Here is a 20,682-nt window from a genome sequence, read left to right as displayed (position 1 = left end):
ATCGCGAGAAAGAGGGGCGAGTGTCTCAAGAAGTTAGTGCTCGCAAGAACGGGCTGCACTTTAAAGTTTTTTACAGAACAGAACAGATTGGATATTTCAATTGTGTGTGTGATCCGAGCGATCGAAGCGGCATTAACCGTCAGCGGGACATGAGTGGTGATGTTTTGTCTAACGTAATAGAAAATGCAGGGCTCATTGATATAGCAGTGTCGGGACAAGGAGCTCGCTCTTATACACGAATTCAAGGTCGTTCTTACCGTCGCCTTGATCGGATATACGTTTCTTCCTCACTCCTCTCCCGAGTACTGTCCTGTATTACTATCCCAGTTTCGCTCTTTGATCACTGTATGGTTACCGCAAAGATTGGTGAAAAGCTATAACTAATTTCCGACCAAAGTGGGCAATCTGTAAGCTTAACTCTGAGCTCCTAAATGATCAGTAATTTATTAATCTCGTGCGCGTGACCCTAACAATTTCTCTTTCTACTGACTTGCCTTTATTTGCTGCTCGGGAACTCTTTAAAAAAGACGTTCGCACAGTGGCTGTATGAAGTGGATCGGTGAAATAATTCTATAAGAAGAATGAAGAAAAAATGCTTCTTTAGAACCTATATGTAGCGTTTATCAGGTGGAATGCGAAATTCCAGGTACTCACATTGCAGACATAGAAAATCTTAAATGTGAGTTACAAAAGTATGATGGACTGCGTTACAAAGGTGCGCGAATTCGACCTCGAAATAAGCGTGCTCTGCAGTCTGAGCCGCCAAAACGTCAAGCTTTACTTGACAAGCGACGTTACGGAAATATACTGCGAAGGTAGTCTTCTAACAAATACGAATGACATAATTTCTAGCTCGAAACTTAGTACAGTGTGTTGGCTAGGGCCCCTCCCGACGATCACGATGCAAAAGTCTTCCATAGTTTTGTGTCTCTTGTAAAGTCTTCACAGGATGATGACTGTGCATTCATCCATGGTGGCCTTACGATCGAAGAAATTGAGCTAGCTATTGATCAGCTGCCTTTGTCGAAAACACCTGGCCCTGATGGACTTTCAAGTGAATTTTACAAAGCTTTCAAATGAATTATCAGTCCCACATTATTGGAGATTTTTATTATAGATTTAGAGGTGGACGCCCTTCAGCAATCTTTTTGCAAAACCCACACAGTTCTAATTCCCAAAAGTTCAGATAAAGAGAAACAGCGTTCTGTTGAAAGCTACCGGCCGATAACATTGTCAAACGTGCATTACAAAATTTTTGCGGCAGTTTTATCTAATAGAGTGCAATTATCGATGTGAATTCTAATTGATACCCATCAGACGTGTGGAATTACGGGCCGATCCATTCAAACGAACATACACATCGCCCGTACACTTCTTCAATACTGTTATGGTTCCACTGAGCAGCTTGCAATGCTCCAGGTAGGCCTTGCTAAAGCTTTTAAACGTGTCACTCACTCCTATTTATTTTCTCTTCTGGAGCATGCCAATGTTGGCTCCGTTGTGCTTAAAGGCGTTAAGGTTTGCTACACCAGTTGTACTACTCGTTTAGTTAGTAATGGCCAACTTTCCCGAACCCGTTTCTATTTGGTCATCAGTAAAACTAGGATGCCTGATGTCCCTACTACTATTCTCCTTTACGTGGAACCACTATGCTTAAGCGTAATTCAGTCGAGTTACATCCATGGATTCAATGTACTGGGTAATGAAGTAAAAGTTTTAGCTTATGCAGATGACCTAGCGTTATTCTGCACGGATAAGTCCAGTGTTGAAAATGTAATATCGACAATGGAGGAATTTGGCCGCGTATCAGGAGCACGAATTCACTCCTCCAAAAGTTTGGGCTTATGGTTTGGCTCATGGTGTTATACACCAGAATAGTTTGCAGGCGTTAAGTGAACTGACATCGCGACAAAGTATCTTGGCGTGCCGCTAGACGCATATCAATTAAGCGCACACTATTGCAAAGAACGGGCTTTGGCCCTGCAAAGTTACGCCCAGACATTCGCTCCACAAGACTTTCTATTTTTGGTAAAGCCGAAGCCTACAATAAGTTCTTGGCAACAAAAAGTTAACATGTATTGCAAGTTATTCATTGTGCCAGGCTATGCATTCAACGCTTTCACCGAATCTTTGCAAGCTTCGTATGGTCTTCAACTTTTGAGACCATGAGGGGAGACAATGTTTTAGGCCTGACCATACAGACAATATATTAGTACATCTTTATGGCGAGACTATAATTTAGTACATATTTATGTGCACCAAATAATGTCTAGTTTCTTCTATTTTCGCGATACTTCACATTTTATAATTCGGTCGTTCATGCAAGTCGAACTTGTTAATGCGTTACCTGATTTAGCTGTTTCTTCAATTTTTCTTCGCGTTTATGCTTGTGGGGGTTCATACAAGAAGTTTACTTGGCGGTTCGTTTCCTGACAGTTAGGTTTTTCACTGAACACTTGTACTCTGTGTCGCATGAAACGTTATACAAAGATTTACTGTCCATGCTGCTTCAGCCTCCATTTTACCAATCACTATACATTAGAAGGCCAGGCCACGATATACTGAAGGGAGTTCGCAAAATGTCTCTATCCATTCGCTGCAAAATATTGTTTTAGAAACTGCACAGTGAAATCATACCCATAAAAACGTGGCTACAGAAAAAGGATATCTTTGTCTCTTGTGTTAACTGTCGCCTTTGAGGTGTATCAGAGACAATTGAACATTGTTTTATTACCTACACCGACGCCATCCTATTTTGGGATGTCCTCTAAAGGATTAACGCCTCTATGAGATTAACGCTCATACTGTGCGATACCTGCTACCGACCTCTGATTATAGTGCACATTTCGATGTGTTTTTTTCTCATGGGAATGCACAGTTTGTGTAAAACGAGAATGGTGGACCGAAACGCCGAAACGGTGGTACCTACAAGGTGTTTTGATCGCACCGCTGGTACGATCGGTTGTTGGGAACTCGGCGCTGACGCCCGTGGTTGTACCTGGGTCGCAAGCCCCAAGGGTAGCGTTGGCCTGGCGGCCTGGGGTACAACTGGAAGCATCCGAAGGTCCCGGCAAAGCATGAGTCGACTGGTAACAACAAAACAACTTGTTTATTTTAACATCGCAAAGAGTTGGCGGTCAGGTTGACCGAAGTAGAGAGACGGGAGAGCACTTTACTCGACAGAAGAAATCGGAGCCCTCCTTTTGGCGTCCGGGGGCAGCTGTTTTTATACTCTCGCAGTTGAGGGCAAGAAGGAACCCCTCAAAAGACGAGCACGTGAATGTACAATGGGCTAATGGTGACGCACACTGTCGTAGCGCTGCCGTAGCACCATGTCGAGCACGATCTCGTAGCACCCTGTCGTAGCGCTGCCGTAGCACCATGTCGAGCACGATCTCGTAGCACCCTGTCGTAGCGCTGCCGGTCGGGCAAAATGACTGTAATGAGAGGATGATCCCTGCTTTCGCATCGCCTGGTTCGGGCACAATGACTGGAATGAGAGGGTGATCCTTTGCGGTCGCATCGCCGCAGTCGCGCCTGGAAACACCTGCCGATGAGCGTTGCGGCGACGACGATCGGGCCAAAATGTCTGCCGCCCCGCCGCAGTCGCGCCGGCAAAACCACGTGTCGCAGGCGAAACGCAACAAAGGGTACATTTTATCCAAATGACACTACACCTAAAACATGTTTATGAAAGACTCGAGTTACAACCGGATTGGTACCCAATTTTGGTGAGGCGCTTATCCTTACAACCTTTCTAAAGTGAATCCAAGGTTTCTACTCACAGTATGAACGCTGCCTTTTCCGTGTGTGGCTTTCATTGGTGCCCTTTATTCTCTGAATCTGCAGAACTGGTGAGTGTTGGGTTGAATGCTACTGTAATAAATACCATGAAAGAAAAAAAATAGCTGCCGTGACGTAGTGGTGAAGTACCGGACTTGGCATCTGTATGTCCGACAAATCATCCTGGTCGAAGCATTTTTATCTTTAGTTTTTTTGTATTTTATTGGACTAAAGCGCTCTCTGTTGCTTTCTGTATTCAAAGATATATATATATATATATATGAATACAACAATCAAACCCCGGCCCTCAGTCCCCAGCAGCCGCGAAGCAACTGACCACGGCGGCGGTCAGATCTGTAACGCTGCAGAGAGTGCTAAGAATACCTGGCTCCGGACAGGACGCCATTGGAATCTGAACCTGGCAACGTTTAACGTTAGAACGCTATCTAGTGAGGCGAGTCTAGCAGTGTTATTGGAGGAATTAGAGGGTAGTAAATGGGATATAATAGGGCTCAGTGAGGTTAGGAGGACAAAAGAAGCATATACAGTGCTAAAAAGCGGGCATGTACTGTGTTACCGGGGCTTAGCGGAGAGACGAGAACTAGGAGTCGGATTCCTGATTAATAAGGAAATAGCTGGTAACATACAGGAATTCTATAGCATTAACGAGAGGGTGGCAGGTCTTGTTGTGAAACTTAATAAGAGGTACAAATTGAAGGTGGTACAAGTCTATGCCCCTACATGCAGTCAAGATGACCAGGAAGTCGAAAGCTTTTATGAAGACGTGAAATCGGCGATGGGTAAAGTCAAAACAAAATACACTATACTGATGGGCGACTTCAATGCCAGGGTAGGCAAGAAGCAGGCTGGAGACAAGTCAGTGGGGGAATATGGCATAGGCTCTAGGAATAGCAGAGGAGAATTATTAGTAGAGTTTGCAGAACAGAATAATATGCGGATAATGAACACCTTTTTCCGCAAGCGGGTTAGTCGAAAGTGGACGTGGAGGAGCCCGAATGGTGAGACTAGAAATGAAATCGACTTCATACTCTGCGCGAACCCTGGCATCATACAAGATGTAGACGTGCTCGGCAAGGTACGCTGCAGTGACCATAGGATGGTAAGAACTCGAATTAGCCTAGGCTTGAGGAGGGAACGGAAGAAACTGGTACACAAGAAGCCAATCAATGAGTTAGCGGTAAGAGGGAAACTAGAGGAATTCCGGATCAAGCTACAGAACAGGTATTCGGCTTTAACTCAGGAAGAGGACCTTAGTGTTGAAGCAATGAACGACTATCTCATGGGAACCATTAAGGAGTGCGCAATAGAAGTCGGTGGTAACTCCGTTAGACAGGAAACCAGTAAGCTATCTGATCTGATCAAGAAACGCCAATGTATGGAAGCCTCTAACCCTACAGCTAGAATAGAACTGGCAGAACTTTCTAAGTTAATCAACAAGCGTAAGACAGTAGACATCAGGAACTATAATGTGGATAGAATTGAACAGGCTCTCAGGAACGGAGGAAGCCTAAAAACAGTGAAGAAGAAACTAGGAATAGGCAAGAATCAGATGTGTGCGTTAAGAGACAAAGCCGGCAATATCGTTACTAATATGGATGAGATAGTTCAAGTGGCTGAGGAGTTCTATAGAGATTTATACAGTACCAGTGGCACCCACGACGATAGTGGAAGAGAGAATAGCCTAGAGGAATTCGAAATCCCACAGGTAACGCCAGAAGAAGTAAAGAAAGCCTTAGGAGCTATGCAAAGGGGGAAGGCAGCTGGGGAGGATCAGGTAACAGCAGATTTGTTGAAGGATGGTGGTCAGATTGTTCTAGAGAAACTGGCCACCCTGTATACGCAATGCCTCATAACCTCGAGCGTACCGGAATGTTGGAAGAACGCTAACATAATCCTAATCCATAAGAAAGGGGCCGCCAAAGACTTGAAAAATTACAGACCGATCAGCTTACTGTCCGTTGCCTACAAAGTATTTACTAAGGTAATCGCAAATAGAATCAGGAACACCTTAGACTTCTGTCAACCAAAGGACCAGGCAGGATTCCGTAAAGGCTACTCAACAATAGACCATATTCACACTATCAATCAAGTGATAGAGAAATGTGCAGAATATAACCAACCCTTATATATAGCTTTCATTGATTACGAGAAAGCGTTTGATTCAGTCGAAACCTCAGCAGTCATGGAGGCATTACGGAATCAGGGTGTAGATGAGCCATATGTAAATATACTGGAAGATATCTATAGCGGCTCCACAGCCACCGTAGTCCTCCACAAAGAAAGCAACAAAATCCCTATAAAGAAAGGCGTCAGACAGGGAGATACGATATCTCCAATGCTATTCACAGCATGTTTACAGGAGATATTCAGAGGTCTGGAGTGGGAAGAATTGGGGATAAAAGTTGATGGAGAATACCTTAGCAACTTGCGATTCGCTGATGATATTGCCTTGCTTAGTAACTCAGGAGACCAATTGCAATGCATGCTCACTGACCTGGAGAGGCAAAGCAGAAGGGTGGGTCTGAAAATTAATCTGCAGAAAACTAAAGTAATGTTTAACAGGCTCGGAAGAGAACAGCAGTTTACGATAGGTAGCGAAGCACTGGAAGGGGTAAGGGAATACATCTACTTAGGGCAGGTAGTGACCACGGATCCGGATCATGAGTCTGAAATAACCAGAAGAATAAGAATGGGCTGGGGTGCGTTTGGCAGGCATTCTCAAATCATGAACAGCAGGTTGCCACTATCCCTCAAAAGGAAAGTGTATAACAGCTGTGTGTTACCAGTACTCACATATGGGGCAGAAACCTGGAGGCTTACGAAAAGGGTTCTGCTGAAATTGAGGACGACGCAACGAGCTATGGAAAGAAGAATGATGGGTGTGACGTTAAGGGATAAGAAAAGAGCAGATTGGGTGAGGCAACACACGCGGGTAAACGACATCTTAGTTGAAATCAAGAAAAAGAAATGGGCATGGGCCGGACATGTAATGAGGAGGGAAGATAACCGATGGTCACTAAGGGTTACGGACTGGATTCCAAGGGAAGGGATGCGTAGCAGGGGGCGGCAGAAAGTTAGGTGGGCGGATGACATTAAGACGTTTGCAGGGACAACATGGCCACAATTAGTACATGACCGGGGTAGTTGGAGAAGTATGGGAGAGGCCTTTGCCCTGCAGTGGGCGTAACTAGGATGATGATGATGATGATGATGATGATGATGATGATGATGATGATGATGATGATGATGATGATGATGATGATGATGATGATGATATACGGTGGCCAAGCACCGCGTATTTACCGCGCTAGAGCTCTTTTTCGCACCAGCACCCAGTGCCTCCCAGTACGCCGCGCCTGCCCAGCGGCCCAGCATCCAGCGCACGACACTGGGCCCATAATCCGGCGTGGTACTGTACACTGGGTACTGGGAAATGGGTTTTGTAATAGTGAGATACTCCAAGATTTTTTTTTTCATCAGTCGTAGCTCGTTGTCCTCGCCCGATCCATATTTTCATTATGTGTGGCTGCCGTGGCACTACACGGATATCGGACACAATCGCTTTTTTTGAAAGGTAGTGCACTTCAAGATGTTGTAGGCAAGTGAGTGATGGACACTGTTTATGAAAATTTTCATAAAATGGCCAAGCTCAAGTTTAATTCATTTTAAAATTCATCGTAATTTGACTCTCATCATCGATGCTTGACTACGTTTGCAAATCACTGTCACAAAACCTTAATTCGTGTTTTCTATGTAATCGCTTACTCGGACCCTGCCCCCACAACGTTGGCGAAGTCAGGGTTTCAAAATGCTCAACAAGAACGGAAAACTGGACCAGGTCGAACAGCTAGAAGCTTTTCAGACTGACAAGAGTGCGCAGTCATTTGTCAGCCTTTAAATAACCAGGAGTTTCTTCTTTTATGTAATGGATAACTTTACCTCGCGCTAGCAACATCTGATTTTGTCACCCTACTCTTTTCTTGTTTGTGATATTGTATATTGATTTGGCTCCACTTTCCTTTAAACATTTACTCGCAAGAGAGCGTTCGTGTCGTCCCTCCTCCTGCTTATCACCGTCTTTTCGCTCTTCAAAATGTGATATAGACATGCACAATGAGGAGTACTATAGTTCACAACATCTTGGAAGCGCATGCCATTTTTACATTGATGTTTTGAGCTTTAATTTCTGGAGCATATTGGTTAGAATAGTCATATCTTGCCGTTTGTGCAGCTGAAGCGGCTTCTTCTGCTGTTGGTGTTCTTGGTTCGGACGGTGGCGGAGGAGTCAGCTAACAGCATCTTACATCGACAGCAAGACGTGAGTGCTGCACACGTGTTGTAGATCAATGTCATTTATTTTTACTTTTTCTTGCCGCAAAACAAGCAAAAAAGCCTTAAAGATGTTCAGTATATTCGGGTGGCACTTGGATGAAGTCCTAATGATAACTGCTTTTCTTGGCACACTAAAAGTGATTATATTTCAGTTGTTATTTCACTGCGTCAGAGGCTGTTCACGCACCATGGAAAATTGTTAAATTGCTTGGGTAGAAACATACGTACCATGGGCAGCTTGGCTAGTTGGCAATAATACATGCTTGAAAATACAGTCCGAGAACAAAGCTAGGACGACAGGAGAGAAAACCCGGACAGCGTTGTCTGTCAATTGATAGTTTGAGTACACGGTAGTGAGCCCAATACGCAGCGACCAACATGTGCAGAAAAGAGACTGCATGGACACTAAGCAGGGAAAGGCATCTAGCTATAAACATTGACTCGATACCTCCGGCAGACATCACTGTAAAAGCCACAGAAAAAATTATGAAAAGAAAACGCTTTCACATTTTAAGGCAAAACAAGAGCGCAATATTGAAAATTTATGCATTTTCAAAGCAAGTCGTTTCTCTTTCTGGTAATCAGAGGGTTTCACCATGCTGGATCCACCACCTTGCTCTATGCGATATATAGTTGAACCTGGACGACGCAGAGCTGGAAGCTTTTATTTCACTTTCATTCTTGATGCCTTGAGGCAAATACTCTCGAATAAAAAAAAAGAAACGCTCGTTCCAACCGTCAGTCACGGAGAAATATTATTGTGGTTTGCCGATAACAGCCATGCTCTACACAATATGCCACGAGGTGCGTTGGCACAGATTTCTTCAAACTATTTTGATGTGCATCTCACCGCTAGTTCTCACTACGGCCAGCTTGCGCGACGTAACGCTTTTCGAACGAAACAGCAACGTGATGCACAATAACCATATGTGACAGCTTAGAAACTAGTCTCCCAAAATAATTGAATACTTTGCCTCCTAGCGTTCTGCTTTGCTTTCTACGCGTTTCTGGGTAAGAGAACGGATGCTACACAGACGCACATTTCGTGACGCTCCCTCAACGTAAGAATGCAGTTATTGTTGAGCCTGCACGGTTTTTTTCCCTCGTGCACCAAACGAGCGAGTGAACAAATGAAATTACACTCGACTCTGCAGGGCCATAATCACTTGGAAGCAGCGGCGGTTCTTAAAGCATCAAAACACCCCAGTGTAAGAGATGACTTCTCATGCTACCATACGCTGTCCATCTTATTCCTATAGAAATATGAGAATGTCGTCTAAATACACGAAATGTGTTTGCTTTCCGCGCCAACATGAAAGTCAATGTGATGAGAATACACGCACAAGAATGTGTATTCAATGTGAGTACCATACTCATTTTGGCAACACAGTTGTCAGCTTTTCTTCAAATCGTTCTCAAACCATGGTGCAATATTTAACCCACTTTACCGTGCTGTATGAAAGCTTACCGTTATCATTAAAAAGAAAGGTGAACAATCAATGCATTCTACCGGTGCTGACATACGGGGCAGAAACTTGGAGACAGACAAAGAAGCTCGAAACCAAGTTAAGGACCGCGAAAAGAGCGATGGAACAAATAATGTTAGGCATAAGGTTAAGAGACAGGAAGAGAGCGGTGTGGATCAGATAGCAAGCAGAGATTGCCGATATTCTAATTGACATTAAGAGAAAGCAATGAAGCTGACCAGGCCCGGCGCGGCGTAGGTGAGATAACCAGTGGACCATTAGGGGTTACAGAATGGGTGCCAAGAGAAGCGCAGTCGACGACGGCAGGAGACTAGGTGGAGTGGTGAAATTAACTAATTCGCAGGAGCTAGCTGGAATCAGTTGGCGCAGGACAGGGGTAATTGGAAATCACAGGGAGATCGCCTTCGTCCTACAGTGGACATAAAGTAGGCTGATTATGATGATGATGATGATGACGATGACAATGCTGACGGTTTTTTTACTTCATTTTCTACTATACAGACAAAAACAACAATCTACCGAAGTACCGCTACGAATGCAGCAGTATTATTTACCTAAAGCGCTACGCAATTTAGCTAATGGAATTGAACATTCGTTTGGGGTGCATCATTCGGGCTATAACTGTTGCGCATACCTGCTGAGAAAACGGGAAGAAACGTACGCTTACACATTCAAGTGTTCTGTGCATCGTTATGAGCTTAAGCTTACATTTTCAACGGGTATTACGAACAAACAACAAAGGCGGGTATTTGAGGCTTGGCACACACGAACAAAAAAATATGTATCAGTCATCCATCGCTTGCATTGCATAAAAAGATAACACATTTTTTCTAATGAATTGACAATACTAATATTTTAATCCGTATGACCACATATGTTCTGTTTCATTATTCAATGCCAATTTTACAGCCGGCGCTTGTGTTCACCATGTTCTTTTTTTTATATGGCGTTATTTTTTGTATGAAATTATGAAAAGAGCAGCGGAAGCTTAATACTGACCAAGAAATGCCCATGTTTGTTCCATCACGGACATTGCGTCCCTAGCTCTTGAAAATTCACCCATGGAATTTAGCGTTTCAGGCTTGTCACCAACATTAATTGCCAAGTTACTGGAAGATAAATAAGATTGCGCATAACTTCGAAGATTGAAAAGGCATTTGCGGTCGGCAATACCTGAAAGAAATGGCATATTTAACTGCAGCTGAAACCTATGAAATGCGGAGCATTCATAATTTGTAGACAACGGTTGTATGAATATAGTAACTCTTGCACAGTGAACGGTTACGTACAGATTGTAAGCTGCGTTGTTTATATTTACAGGAAGTAAGGCAATTATGTTTCTAATGGCAAAACATGAGATTAAAGGCAAACTAAAATCCAGTGGCACACATCGAGCCGTCCCAGTGGCACATAATGTTAGACTGCGCTATCAGCGGAATCGGCCACCAAAATGGCGAGATACACCGCCCGCCCACCTATACCTCCGAAAAAAGACGCTTTACTCGGAGACTAAAGCTTCTCATTTAAAAATATATGTAACGTGGTCTTATTGCATTGCAGCCTGCAGAACATAACCAAAAAGTGTTAATTTACGCAAAAAATTGATGCTGTTTTGAACAATGAAGCATTCGGCAAACCTGGAAAAATTATTTATATCATCAAATTAGCAGACAATGAAAGGATACGGGAAACTACGTGTTGTATATTGAACCCTTTTATAACTAACAAGCCGAGTATGACGAGGCCGCCTTTGAGGAAGATAGGTTCTACTATCGAAACGTTAGACAGCCTTTCTGAGGCACCTTATCCCTGTTTATAACTTTTATAGCACAGTGTGCTACTGCAACTGTTAGCACCATTCTTTATTTTAGTTCATAAGTAAGTCACAGAAAATTTGTTAGTTTTATAATGAGAAATATTTAGTCATCGATTCCCACTCCACGGAGCCAACGGCACTGCATTCTCTCGAGCGACGTGGTAATGAAAGTGAAATCATGGCTTCGGTTGTTTGGACCATTTCCAAGAACTTATCCCTTGATCACTCACCGTATTTATCCCAGCTCTAAGGACGGTACAGTTGGCACCACAGGCGTGATGCCTGAACGCCGTACTGTGCAAGAGCTTCAAACTTTCCCTTTTCTAATTGTGCGTAACCGACTAGAACTGTTTTATTTTCTCTCAAAGAAAGAGAAAGGTGTACTCATGATTTTTCGATGGTAATATTCTTTTTGTCTGATTTTCGCTATGTGTTTGTGTCTATGTACAGGACCACGGGAACTACGAATTTGGATTCAATATCGAGGGCCTATCGTGGGACCAATTCCAGCAAGAATCCGGTGACGCACTTGGCCGAAAGACCGGTGCCTATGGTTTTCGCGATAACGACGGTCGCCTCAGGCTCGTCGAATACGTGGCCGACGAGCTTGGATTCCGGGTAAAGGTTCAAACCAACGAGCCCGGAACTCAAGACACCGCAATGCCTTCTGCAGTCATAGACGCAAAGACCCCTGCCTCAAGCGTCGCACCCGATGCTCCTGCATCGACGTCGTCTTCGACGCCTCTGGAGAGCACCCGCGAACCGATCGTGTCTCCGCCGCCAGCACGACTACTAAGACGACTCTCGCCCTTGCCTCCTATGCTTCCACGCAGCTTGACTGCTGCCATGGTAAGCAAGGTTCCCTCCGCCAGTGAGCCAGATGCGAAAGCCTTGAAAATCTCCGACCGCTATGTCGATGCACAGGAACCGCAGCGAGAGCAAACGTCGTCGTCTCTCAGGCTTCCGCCCGCCAAGAGCCTATCCGACAAGTTCGAGACTCCGCTGTTGCCCACAGGAGCAGTGAAGATGGACTCTCACCCTGCTCTCCGTCAGTACAGCCCTAATATATTCCAGCTCGGACGACCCGTGTACCTAGGGCACGCTGCGCCCGCGCCACACTATCAAAACCATCCTCCTCCTAACCAATACCATCACTCGGCCGCTGGTCCGTCGGCTGCTGGCGTGCCGTACCCACCGCCGCCTCAGCCGAGAGACAATCGTGCCAAGGGTGCAGCCCTTGTGCCGAAACAAGTGAACGGCAAAATAGTGCCTCAGGTGGCCCTTATCAGAGCCGACGGCAGCCTGTCGACCGACGAGCCGTACCCAGCCGGCGCCTACCCTCAGCGACCGCACCAGGTATCGCGGCCGCACTCGAACGTGTACCATCGGCCAGCGTTGCCGCTTCCTGGTTCGCAACTATTCTCGAGCCACCAGAACACGCAAAACGTCGGAAACATATTTCCCATCAACACGGTGCACCCAGGGAGTCTAGGCTTCCCTCCGGAGCCATTCTCATTTTACGGTCCCGGAGGTTACTACGGTCAGAGTGGCGCATCGTTGCTGACACCCCAACAGCAGCAGCTGCCACCTTCTGTTCCCGGCTACCAGCCGCTTCCTCATGGGCTTACCGTCAACTACTTCCTAGCCAACTCACTTCCGCTCGCCGGTCGACCAGTGCAAGTAGCGCAGGTGGTCCAACCACAGCCTCGACCCAATCAACAATCACTCCTTCCACAGCTGCAGCGGCCCCGCGTCATCGATCCAGCGTACCTCTCACAAAGGGTTGATTCCGTACCTTTGCACGCGGCGCCACTAGCGCCACACCAGTCACAATCCGTGGTGCCGTCATTGTCTGATGGACCGCAGCTCTTGTACGGCCAGAGACTGTACCCGCAAGCTCGCCAGGGCTTCGGCTTTCAGGGAGCCATTCCTTACCGCTCTTCTCGTGGCGCACCTGCCGTTCAAGAAGAGTACGTGTCGTCGCCTACGCTTGCTTTGCAGGACGACTACGCGCGGCGGCTGCCCCCTTCGTACGCCTCGCAGCAGCGGCAACACGAAGCAGTGCCAGCGGCTTGAACGGAAGTGTTCCTGTTGACACCCACACTGTACAGACTGGCGTGGCACCTGTGCCGTCTTCGTTCGTGGACAAGACCACTAAATGGGCTGCAAGTGGTTCCTATTTGGAGGTCGCTGCCTAAGACGCCGCGCATTGTGCAATCACATTTTAGTTTGGTTTGAGTAGTAAACAACAGGCGTGCAACGTTTCGCGCAAGTCGGCGGGCAGTGCATGTCACGTATCCGTGTACAGAGATGTGGCGCGTATTCCTCGATTGCATTGACTGTCAGTGTCCTGGGCCTAAAGAATGTTAGGGCGCTATGAGGAAAATATTTATAGATTTATTATTTTTCGTAATCATTGTGTCCGTCCCACAAATGCACATGACGTTTAATTCATGCTCAGAAGCATCGCCCTCACCTACTTTCCTTTGCTTTACTGCCTTTATTTATAACACGTGGGTGAAACGGCTGTACATGGAGGAACATTATCAGCAGGCTCGCACTTAGCAGAACCGTTTTAATGCACATTCAGCAGTCATCTAATCAAAGCTTGGAGTCTAGTACGGCATATTCGGAGTCAGTGAGAGGTCCAATAAAACAAATGTCAATCATTACTATTGAGGTACGGCTACGAGAGACATCCTCTCATAGCAGCGGCAAACATACTTCCTCACCACGTGCTACCACAAGCTTCCAAAGATATACGTAACGGCTAGTCCTCTGCGGGTTACTTCTCAAGTGAGGAACGTCGATGCATTGTGCAACGCCCTCGCCTGGGTCACTGCTTCCGCTCTTTGACTTTCAAATCTGGGAGGGATATGCTGGACGCCTGGGATTTAAATGAGGATCCGGTCTGTTAACCACGGGACGGGGCCTTCAGCAGGACATTGTTTCAGGGTTGAGCTCCCCGATGCGAGCAAGTCATAAACGCAACAAAGGCTTTTCACATCAAGGCTGCGGACTCTCGGTGGCGCAATACCAGAAACAAACGGTGCGGTTATAGTTCTCAGTTTGTGTACATTGTGTACATGACTATGCTGTGTTGTAAATAAAGAAAACAAAACGCTTACGTTCTCGTGATACTGTCTTCCTCGTCAACTGTGACCGGCTTAGAGCAGTGATCTGCTCTAAGCCGTTTGTATCTTCAGTTTGTATCTTCAAGTCAAATCCATCGCTGAAATATTTGTTCACAATATTCTGTAAAAGCTTCGATCTACTCTAGGAAGTTTGCAGAGAACAGAGAGCCAACATCTGAAACGAGCTTTCCTTCCATCAATAATAGTTCTAATAACGGAAAAGCGCCGCTCGAGAACGTATTCTCACAATACGTACCCTATTTTCACATCCCGACTACGGTCGAGGGTCTCCGGGACCAGATTAAGAGGCCACACCACACGCAAATGCGTCTTGCAGTTTACAAATGGTTGTTGGCGAGTTATGCTGCTGTCTGAGTCTAATTGTTAGGATCTCAGCAAGTAGCCAATACAGGAAAGCATCATTAATATATAATTTATTAAAAATAACCAACTGACATCTTTCGTCTCTCTCTTTTTTTGATTGCACAGCGCCCAGAGAGGCTGTTGCAATGAGCTGCAACATATATTTTTGTAGTAAGTGGTCAATATCACAATTAAGTCCTCATAAGAAACACTTAGCGTAATTGACCCGCATTTTACACGTTTGCGATCTATCAAGAAATTCTTGCATCTACGTTTCATTCACAATGCTCGCCAATTAAGAGACATTTCATTGTAGGAGCCGTTATGCGTTGGACGCAACACCTTTATCAATGCAGCAAATTTAAGACCACCGTGAATTACTGTGAGAGAATTCAAGTCGTTTTGATGGTAGCGTCGGAAATACTAGAGCTGGTATTTCTTGTATTGCTGCTTAACAGGGCGATTTCCGCGAGTCTAAGCCTGCGACTCTAGTGACAAGAGCACAAAGGGACGTCGTCCTTCAACCGAGGCGGGCATTTCTGCTGCCCAAAGCGCAGGTGTCGAGTCCGAAGCCGCTGCCGTAAATGGCGCAAGATTGAGAACTTGCCAGCTTGTTGACGCATAATTTTTCACGCGTGTACAAAACGCATTTCGGGCGTATCGTATCCGTCGTGTCCGGCGAGCGGACATGCGGGGGTGCGCACACGCGCTGCGCACGTCACGTGGGTGGCCCGGAACGAGCGCCGCGCGGCGGCCCCGCCGGCTCGCTGGTTTCCGGCGTTCGCCGTCCCTCGTCGGCGCCGCTCGGCCGGTCGGCCGCTCGCCGCCGCCGCGCGTGAAGCGTCGTAGCCGACACCGCGTCCAGCGCCGAGGCACCGACGGGCGACACAGCACTTCTCCGGGGTCCTGCTCTGAGGCCGTTCTGAAATCGAAAGACCCGTACATGGTACACTCGACATTTCGTGGCGGACGATAAAATATTTACACGGAGCATTTGCCATTTAAAACGCAGGAAATAGTCATCGAATTCGCAATAAGAGATTACATTGAGACCGCCTGCTCATCAATTAGTCTTCTAACGGAGCAGAATATCGAACGCTGATTACTTGGTTTAACGTATTCGATGTGGTACTCCAATCGAGAATATAGGAGAGCGCGCGCTAGTAAAGTCGCTTTAATTGTTTTTGCGGGCACTAAAACCGTTGTTCCAGCCATAGAAAGGCATATTTAGACTCTGAAGTGCAGCTCAAATTTTAATAACTGACTGACCGTTAATAATAAAGAGAGCACTAAACAATTTAAGGCACGTTAACTTCATTCATCTGGTCACCAAGTTGAACACGTCGGACCTCCCCATATACGAACCACGACCTACTGTATACCGGGCGTACTTTTAACGCGAGAGCGTTAAGCGCCCCGTGTCCCGCATCGAGCGTCGACCATCCTTTCGGTAAAAAAATCATTCCGAACAACTCTTTCCCAACCACGCAGGCCCTACGTGTAGCGCAGAGACGTTACTGAACTAATTGAGTTTCTCAAAGTAAAATACGTAGAAAAGTCGTAAAGAACGACTTGCGCACAGCCTACAGACATGATAGCGTCGAGCTGTAATATTAATATACGAAAAAAACATCATTCCGTTAGGCGGGAACTCAAACGCAAACCCCTTTTCCAGCGTTTGTACCATTTATAAAAGGGCGCGCCCGGTTCCTTGCAACACCTCCGCCCATCCGCCGCGCACGGACGGGCTTCGTTTCTAGCAGAAAGCTCGCCTTCGTGGGGAGTTCCAATCGGTCGGCCGAAGTGAACGGCCCTGTCGTCGGCGCGCTCCACAACCACCGAGACTACGCGACCTTCACCGGCCGCCCTTGACCGCCCTTGCCCGGGCCGCTTTCGCCGGGAGTCGTATGGGAAGCGGCTTTCTCGCCGTTTCCCACCGACCGCCTTTTCTTCCCGGCACTTTGTTGCCGCTCCCCGCGCCTCTACAGCTCTGAAGCAGTTCCAACGCGGCTGCCCCTGCCAGGGCCATAGCTGCCTTGGCGTGTTTTCAACACCATGAACCAAGAGCGCCAAGCGACGAGCTCTTCCGAGGCCCATTTTCTAAACGGGCGTGCAAAGGGCCTTCGACCAATTCACCGCTCTGTTTCGATGGAGCATTTATCTACCGCAACGTCATTTTCCAACGAGCAGAAGACGCAATCGGCGACGGAGAACGCCGACGCGCGTTCCTCGACAACAACGAAGACGCCCGAGGTGGATACCGCGGGAGTGGCCGCCGATCCCATCGTCGCCGATTTTCCCTCCCAACAGCGAGAGGTGGACACTCCGACCGGGGAAAGGATGGAGGAAGGTGCTGCCCTGAACATTAACGACGACAAAACTGACGATGTGACAGGTGGCTGTTGGAAGACAGTCATACATAAGCGACGAATCCGGCAAACGCGCGCTAAGACGCAACCCTCCGAGAACATCTTGGGCATTCCGGACGGCTCCCAGCCTACCGTACGCAAGCGCATTCGGAATCAGAACCTGCCTCAACTTCCTTTGCATGATGAAAAGATAATTGTGCGGCCTCACGGGGGACTTTGTCTCGATAAGTGGACGCGCCCAGAACTCGCCAGTGCTCTATGGAGTGCTGCCGGCTTGACCACCGAGGATCGCCATGACATCATATTCCGACTGCGACCTCAGCAGAACTTGGCAATCATCAGCACACCCCAGTCACACGTAGCCGACGCATTGTACAAGGTGAGGGAGCTGGACCTTGGTCAGCGGGTCTGTCCCATCACGACATATTTTGCGGCCCCAGACAACTCATGCAAGGGAATTGTTCCTGGCCTTTTGCCCGGTACATCGTCATCCAAGCTAGTGGATGAGCTTGTGGCTCCTGGAACTCAAATACTGCAAGCACGAATGATGGGTCAAACCAACGTTGCGTTGGTAACATTTGAAGGACTTAAAGTGCCTCGCTACGTGCGTTTCTATGGTGCAGAACTCCGCTGCTACCCCCATCGACCCCGCCAACTGGTTTGCGAGATATGTCACAAGCTCGGCCGTTGGGCTGATTACTGTCCTATGCCGCACGTGGTCATTTGCGCGACGTGCGGGACTGACAACCCCACCCCGTCACATCCGTGCACCCCACACTGCAGATCCTGTGACGGCACCCACCCTACAGCGGATCCAAACTGCCCGCGGCGTGCTAGGCAGACACTGATCAAAGCTTGGGTGCGGAAAGCTCTCGAGAAAGAGCAGCGTGAACTCCAACCCTCCAGCGACCCGATTACTATCACAGATACGACGGAGACCCGAACGTCGCGCGCCCCAATGAAGGAGACCAGAAAAGTCCGGTCGGAGACCCGTTCGAGCTCCCGTCGCAAGTTCCGGACCCGCTCCAATTCTCGGTCCCGATCCCGCGAGGCATCGGTGCGCCTCCCAGAGAAGCGTCCTCCTTCCCCATCTTCTCGACAACCCTACAAGAAGGCCCTGCAGACGAACGCCCCAGCCAAGCTGACCCTGGTCCCTTCAGGGGTGCAGCGGACCCCGGAGAAGAAAACAGCAATGGAGGCGCCTCGGGAGGTAGGTCGGGCGAAGGGTACCTCACAGCTCGCTCCGCCCAGTAAATCTCTCCCTACCCCTTCCCCTATCACCAATTCGTTACCAAATCCCGATCCTCTAATAGCCCGCCTACGTCGTGACATGGAGGCGCGCTGTGAGCGCCTGCAAAAACAAATGGATGCGCTGGTGGCAGACATGAGCACTAGTATGCAGGCGGCTCTGGACAGGATAGAACGCCAAATGGAGGCCCTTCAAATAGGGATTACGGAGCAAGTGAAATCATGTGTAGAGTGCACTTTCGCACGCACGCAAGTTCCTGAGCTTAGCGGTAACAACGAAGAGCATCTGAATTGATTGTTGTTAAGTGACCTTGTCACTGTATTCTCTTGTTGAATTTCTATGTGCAATTTTGTTTTCTTTGTGTCTGTAATTCTGTATCTTAACGCAATGTTTCCCACCTGCTATGATCTTGTGTACAAGATCGCAGTATTCATAAATAAATAAAAAAAAAGCGCGCTTTCCGACCAAGGGTCTCGGCCACAACCTTCAAATGTGGGCACCCGGCGCCCGCATCCCTATGCACTACCGCCTGCTTCCTCTCGCGATGATGATGGCGCCGCGTAACGCGGAGCAACTATTGGTGTGGCAGTGCAATTGTAGGGGATTCCGCCGAAAACGAGGTTCCCTACAGCAGTATATCGCCACATCCACGAACCCTCCCGATGTCATCCTCTTACATGAAGTCGATTGCACCCCTTCTTTATCCGGCTACAGCACGCTCTCGGGTGTCTCTCCTCTTGTGGGAGCCTTAGTTTCGAAACATGTTACATGTCGCATGCATACCACTAACATTGACATTCCTCACCAAATATTGGAAATAATTACGCAAAGTAAACGCAGCGAGAGTATGTTTATACTCAATGCATACAGTTCTCCCCGTTCGCGAACGCACTGTTCTCAGCACCTAATAACAGAATTTGGTAGGTTTGGACGGGTTTGTGTGGTGGCCGGCGACTTTAACGCTCTGCATACTGCATGGGGTTACGTTAAATCGCAGGCTAAAGGGACCCGCTTATGGAATGCCATCTGTAACATGAGATACACACTCCTTACCGACCCAGAGCACCCGGATGGGCAACAGCGTATCTCGTGACACCTGCCCTGACCTTACCTTCGTGCGCAATACTGGCCCAGTCGTTGCGCACGGGCCTTTAGAGGAGCACCTTGGTAGTGACCACTACATTGTGGCGACTACCTTGTCATTACGGGGTGCGCGCAGGCCCGAGCTAAATGTGCGTATAACGGATTGGGCGAAATTCAGGGAACGTCGCCAGAACCCACCTGAGCGCCAAGGGTACGAACGCTGGCTTGACTATCTAGCACAAGATCTAGAGGCCACCACGAGCACACTGCGCACCACAACCGAGACACCAGACATAGACCCGCATTTACTTCATCCTTGGAACGCCCGCAGAGGGTTGACACGACGATGGAAATGACAACGCCTCAACCGCAAACTTAGGAAACGTATAGATCAAATTACACGGGAATCTCAGGAGTACGCAGAGATCCTTACGAGGAATAACTGGCGAGGATTTTGCGATCGCCTCTCAGGCACATTGAGCACAGCAAAAACGTGGTCGATTCTTCGCTCACTCACAGATCCCACACCAACATAGGGAAAAACATTTCAACAGCTGCATATCCTAATGCACGAATACAGGGATGATGTCTCGACACTCCTCAGAGAGCTAGAGAAGCATTTCATACCCACAAGCCCGCCGCCGCAGTACCCTGACTATCCTTATGTAGGCGAGGCGAACGAATTGCTAGATGCGGACATCACATCTGACGAGGTGCGGGTGGTCCTACAAGACCTTCGCCGCAACACGGCACCGCGAGCTGACCACATCCGGTTCGCCACCCTTCGTAACCTCAGTGACGCGGATATTAACCACCTCACCCATATCTTGAATGATTGCTGGCGCAAGGGCATGCTTCCCAAAGCATAGCGACACGCCGACATCACACTGATCCCCAAACCGGGCAAGCCTGTTAAGGTTGAAAACTTACGACCCATCTCCCTAACATCCTGCATTGGTAAGCTCATGGAGCATGTACTCTTGCGGCGTCTGCAGCCCTTCCTCGAAGAAAAATCATTCTTTTCGAACTCTCAATTCGGATATCG

The 20,682-nt window shown here is 47.7% G+C and overlaps 2 protein-coding genes across 2 annotated transcripts in view; one reads left to right on the top strand and one right to left on the bottom strand.

Annotated features, from left to right (window-relative positions):
* LOC142573212 (uncharacterized) overlaps nt 1-14,560 on the top strand; it is a 129,075-nt gene extending 114,515 nt beyond the window's left edge. The window contains exons 2-3 of the mRNA XM_075682802.1: nt 8,036-8,122; nt 11,890-14,560. Of these exons, the coding sequence (XP_075538917.1) occupies nt 8,036-8,122; nt 11,890-13,515 (1,713 nt within the window). The 3' untranslated portion in view covers nt 13,516-14,560. The remainder of the gene's footprint in view (nt 1-8,035; nt 8,123-11,889) is intronic.
* Nucleotides 14,561-14,996: 436 nt separating this feature from the next.
* LOC142570747 (uncharacterized) overlaps nt 14,997-20,682 on the bottom strand; it is a 58,414-nt gene continuing 52,728 nt past the window's right edge. Inside the window, exon 5 of the mRNA XM_075679090.1 lies at nt 14,997-15,858. Coding sequence (XP_075535205.1) covers nt 15,655-15,858 — 204 coding nt within the window. The 3' untranslated portion in view covers nt 14,997-15,654. The remainder of the gene's footprint in view (nt 15,859-20,682) is intronic.

This window comes from Dermacentor variabilis, chromosome 2, assembly GCF_050947875.1.
Source record: "Dermacentor variabilis isolate Ectoservices chromosome 2, ASM5094787v1, whole genome shotgun sequence".
Classification (NCBI taxonomy): domain Eukaryota; kingdom Metazoa; phylum Arthropoda; class Arachnida; order Ixodida; family Ixodidae; genus Dermacentor; species Dermacentor variabilis.
The sequence above is the reverse complement of the archived record's forward strand: the minus strand, read 5'-3'. Positions and strand labels throughout refer to the sequence as shown.